This window comes from Brassica napus, chromosome C7 (assembly GCF_020379485.1).
Source record: "Brassica napus cultivar Da-Ae chromosome C7, Da-Ae, whole genome shotgun sequence".
In the NCBI taxonomy this organism is placed as follows: Eukaryota; Viridiplantae; Streptophyta; class Magnoliopsida; order Brassicales; family Brassicaceae; genus Brassica; species Brassica napus.
The window spans coordinates 5,351,272-5,357,023 of record NC_063450.1 but is presented as its reverse complement, the minus strand read 5'-3'; the positions used below and the strand labels follow the sequence as shown (position 1 = coordinate 5,357,023).

Here is a 5,752-nt window from a genome sequence, read left to right as displayed (position 1 = left end):
AAAAGAAGAAAATCAATCTTGAATACGTCATCATGAAGCTTCAGATGGAATCCAGGAATCGAATTTCTGACAAGCTCTTCATTAAAAAGCACAATGTTAACATGGCTGAGATGAAAGGAAAAGGAAAAGAAAAAGTCTAACTCTTCTGCTAAGTCTTGCAAAATGGCTGCACCCTTGATGGCTTTTGGAACAAACTTAAAAAGCCGCTGAAGCAAATGTAGAAAAGTTCAAGGGGAAGTGTCACTACTACAAAAATATTGGACACAAGTCTCATGCGCAACGCATATAAAGATCAATGATGAGAAGGCTCAAACCAATCTTGCTAAACAAAACCTTTGTGTAGTGGTGACTGAGGTCAAAATGGTTGAAAACAACACCCTAAGGAACGATGGTATGATACAAGAGCTAACACCTCCATTTGTACCGATAGGTTGATGTTCAGCACCTATCAGAAGAGCAAAACTCAGGAGCAGTTGTTAATGGGTAACTCATAATAATTCAAGATTGAAGTTCACTGTAAAGTGGTTTTGAAGATGATATATGGATATGAAGTCACTCTGCAAAACGTAAAGCATGTGTCTGAGATCAAGAAAAACTTGGTTTTGGAATTTTCCTCAACAAGAATGCATTTGTCATGATGATTGAGGCTGACAAGCTTGTGAATATGAATAATAGGGTTTATTTAAGGTGTATGTTAAGAATGGACTGGTCAAGATGAATATAATGACAGTCCTTCGGTAAGTTGTAGCTCCAAAAACTTCAATGAATAAGTTTCAATAGCATTCCTCGGATATGAGGACATTAAATAAAAAAACATTAGATATCATCTCACCTTAAGTTGCATGCATATCACTTCAGAAGAGATTTTAACTTTTAATCATCAAAATCTTCTTTGCAAAATAGCTTCCTATCACTATGGATTGCATGTTGATCACGTTGGGTTAAAGATAAAAATTTTGGTTGGATGAAGCACGTTTGGTGGTTGAGAAAGAGGCATAAAACCCTCACCAAGGTGATCATAGAATATTAATTAAAGGGTTTTGTCTGTCCCAACGTCTCATCGCCGCTATTGATGAAGCTCTGGTTTTGAGAGAAGTTGTTACTGCTGCAAGGACCTCTTCTGCCAAAAACGTCTGGATTAGATCCAATTTTCAAGAGCTTATCAGAGCTTTACACTTGAAGTTGTATTCGATGGAGCTCTGTGAGTTTTCATGGATGTCGAGTGCTTATCCCACTTGTTTGATTTCATTATGTTTTCTCTTATTCCGAGAGATCAAAACTCTGTTTTTGATCGTCTTGTGAAGTCAGCTCTTCACTCTCCTTAGTTGTAAACTTCCTCTTAAATTAATATAGTCCTTGGTTGCTCAAAAAAAAAATCTAAGGTATTTTCCGAAACGTTATTGTTAACAACTTTTTCTTAGTTACTGTTTGGTGGGCTAGGTTAACATTAAGATTAGCAAAATCCAGCTCAATTTTAATTTTATTAATTAGCTCATTTTAATTTGATTCGTATTGCATGAATTTTAGTAAGGTTACAAATCTATCAAAAGATCCTAAAATAGGTTTTATTACCAAAATAAAACGCACTAACAAAATATATTTCATTAAAAAAAGTAAGAAAAAATCTCATATTCTTATTTTATAGATATATAAATATATATAGATATATTATTACTGAAATGGAAATAAAATTATATAAAAAAATTTCAAAAAATATCGAATTTTATTTTTCAAAATTTTATTTAAAACCCAAAAATTCTCTCTGAAACTATTTTTAAATATTAATTGTAATTATTTTTAAAACAAAATCATAAACTCCACCCCTCATATCTATATTCTATATCTTAATTAGTTAACCATATGAATATAAGTGTATTTTATCTCTTTAATGAAACATATTTTGGTAATTTTAATCCTTGTATGCTTTATTTTTGATAAAAAAAAAAAATTAGTGCTATCTTAGGGAATTTCTCTTTAATATTTTCGATTTTAAAAAAATATAAACTTAACATATATACATATTCATTTGAATTTAGTAAATACTATTGTAAATAATTTTAATACAAACTTAAGATTTGCTTAAGTTTTTATTAAATTTACACAATATCAGGAATACTGAATAAAATGTTGAAATTAAAACTATCTAGAATTTTTTCTTGAAAATAATGATGTTTGTCTGCTTAATTATTTTAAATTATGAAGCTTGTGTACCAAATATGGAAGAATATATTGATATTCATTATATGTTGATAAAGTAAATTACTTAAGAAAGATAAACCATTATACAAGAACTACGTCGAACAAAACACTAAAAAAAAGTGTTATAAATTTACACAATGTGAAAAACCAGATTGTAAATACTATGTTTAACTATTATCTCATATAAACAAAACATACAAACTTTAGGTCATATATGAAATTTCATTAACAAAAAGATTTAATGGAATATATAATGGTGATTCTATTTTCAGAAGTATATTATCATATATGTATATAATCATTTTATAGAATCACCATTATATTTTTTTTGTCAGCAGAATCACCGCTATATATACCACAAAAAGTAAAGATGGATAAGAAAACGTCAATCACGCACCGGAATGTATATCCATCCTAAAGTAAATAACATTAAAATGTTTACACAGAAAATCTAGATTTGGATATCATTTACCTTCTAGACTAACTATCGAATCTATGTAAATGACAATAAATCAACTTTTTATTGTATCCATATATTATAATATAAATAGAGACATTTTTGGAAAACTAAATAAGAAATTAAGGATTTTTATTTGACTTATAATTTAGAGTAGATATTTTTCCTTTCATATTTTAAACTAAATTTTCTTATGAATCTTGTTTAGCTTCTTTTTTTTTTAATGGAGGCTTTATAAAAGGATGCATAAGCAACCCATGTAAAATACTATCTATCTTTCAAAATGTCTTCAAACCCAAACATATTCAGCTCTTATGGGGATGATACTACAAACTATCATGGTTTTGTTCCCAACTTCAGGAATCATAATTCCAAAACAACTCGATCGATGTTCACTACCTCTGATCACATGAACCATAGAGGTTTATTCTCTTCTTCTCCCTCTTTTTCTTGCTACCAAAATTCACATGTCTCTTCATCTTCTTTTGGATTGAACAATTCACATATGAATTATCATATGAATAGTGAAAGTGATTCTGTTCTTGGTGCTAATTGTTTTCCTATTACAAATAATCCTCAATATTCTCAAGTCTCTTTCACCCAAACAATTACAAATAGGTTTTCTGCAATTGTTCCGAGCAATGAAATTTACAATATCCAAAATGATATTGCACGTGTCCAACATGACATGGATTTTAAAACCAATATGTGGAATCGTCCTACATCTTATCGTCCAACCTTTCTTGATAAAAACTGTGGGATCTTGAACCCTAAACCGGTTAATGCCATTCCTCACCAAGACTCTCCTTATCGTCAGCATCTGGACATGTTTTCTTCGTCATCAAAGTACAACCATGACCTACATGTTCTCCAAGAAGGTCAATCGTCAAGGAAAAGCCCTAAACCAATCAAATCTCATGATAATTACAATTCTGATGAAGACGGGAGAAGTTATGATGTTCAATATGATGGTCGGACACATAGTTTGCCATATGAGAAATACGGTCCATATACATGTCCCAAGTGCAACAGTGTGTTTAACACATCACAGAAATTTGCTGCACATATGTCATCTCACTACAAGGATGAGACGAAAAAAGAAAGAGATGAGAGGTATCGTGCAAGGATTAAAAACAAATATCACAAACTAAGCAGCAATATACATGGTGGATCTAAGAAGATCAAACTGGAGGCGATGGAGTAAGTGACAGCGAAGCTTTCAAACAATTGTGATGGTAAAGAAAGAGCATGCTTAAGTGTTCTTTTGTTTAGTGGCTTCCCAACTTATTTAATTTATCTAAATAAAATGCATGTTTCTCCTTTTTAGTCTTTCATTATCTATGTTGATTCTTTTGTTTAGTGGCTTCCCAACTTATTTAATTTATCTAAATAAAATGCATGTTTCTCCTTTTTAGCCTTTCATTATCTATGTTGTGAATATGGCTGAATGTACGGTACTTGGGCGGATAATTGTTATCTTCTCTTATTAAAATATGACTCAACTGTATTTTACAGTACTTTGTTCTTTTATGGCATATCCAACCTATAATACTATTATAGTGTCAAAAACACACTATATTAGTGTAGTTTCAGCACTAAAAATCATTGCATCATCTCCTATCGAATTGAATGCAACCATAAACTCTTGTAAAGCAAAGTGTTGACAAGGGGTTTTCGATATATAGTCAATACTCTTCCCTATACCCACTCATCTAAACACTCAAGAAGACATATATGGTTGCTCCTTGACGATCCAAATATTCTTAGAACCAATGATAGCGTTAGTAAGTGCCAACTTGTAGAAATGAAACATGATGTATAAACCATGTACCTAGCTATCGTCAATTGGAGAAAACTTATATGTGTCATAAGATAGAACTTTTGCTTATTAGCATCAGCACCTTCCACATAACTGATTTCCATTCCACATACATTTCCACTATCTCTCGAGTGGCTATTCTCTAAGAATGAGGCTTGCAAAGTTTGACATGATGCAATAATAACTCCCAAAATAAGCATGTCATTGCACGACTCCTTGAAAATACCTTCAGATACTTTCCCCAACTTAATACTACCCAACTCATTGTTCTTCCACAATAATGACATTTGCATTTGTCATTATTGACTATGATTCTTGTAAAATGATCCCACACGAAAGATGGGGTACCAGTTTTCTTATGCATATGGAAGTAAACTAGCTCCACTTGTTCAAGATCAGTCTTTCCTTTTGTTTACAGTAGCAGGACTCATAAATCTTCTTTTGTTTCATCTACTCATCATCCTTTGCACCCTCATTAGCGTTATGAGAAGCAAGAAACTTCTATATGTAAGATTAAATATAATATGTTATGATCTGATGCAGCAGCATCTATGACATTGGCGCCAACATATAAAATCTTATATTTTCAAATATTTTTCCTTTAGCTTATATGGTTTGGCTTTAGTTTTATTTCCTTTTTTAGATAAGTTTATGTTATCATTTTTCTTTTGGGGTTTGTCTATTCGAAAAGAAGCAGAGTTGAGGTTCTTATGTTTTCCATACTTTGATAATTTAAGATAATAGCGCTTTCTCTTATTTCTTTGTGAGATTTGATCCAATTCATCAAAAAAAAGTTGGTCTTGAAAAAGTTATTTTAGAAAACTCTTTGATCGATTCAAGAATAGGTTTCTGCGCCATGATCACTAACAACTCACAGATAATAGACAAAGCTTACAACATTGGTCTGAATATGATGGCGCTCTTGATATGTATATGCATTTCATCACGTGGATATAAGAATGCTTATCATCACCATAATTTCAAATGTTGTAACACAAATATACTATTCTAGAGAGAAGATATAATCAGGACATGAACCCATTGCTTGGTTTATGAAAATGATGGACAGAAAATATAACCAAGAGAATGAAACTAGTCTCACCTGTCTATATCTCTCTGAGTACTACTTGAAGAACAATTAAAATATAAACAAGAAAAAATTATCACTTGTTTTTGAAGATCAGTTAGAAATCCTAAGATTTGAAAATCATAAATCGATTCATAATTTAAAATAAACAATAGTACATCAAAAAAATTTTTTGGAATCCATTACCAAT

General features: G+C 31.1%; 1 protein-coding gene across 1 annotated transcript; it reads left to right on the top strand.

Moving 5' to 3' along the window:
• The first annotated feature begins 2,892 nt into the window (after nucleotides 1-2,892).
• LOC106354987 lies at nucleotides 2,893-4,047 on the top strand. Its single transcript, XM_013795018.3, has one exon. It carries the CDS (start codon nucleotides 2,940-2,942, stop codon nucleotides 3,858-3,860), a length of 921 nt encoding a protein of 306 aa, XP_013650472.3. The 5' UTR covers nucleotides 2,893-2,939; the 3' UTR covers nucleotides 3,861-4,047.
• Nucleotides 4,048-5,752: the final 1,705 nt, after the last annotated feature.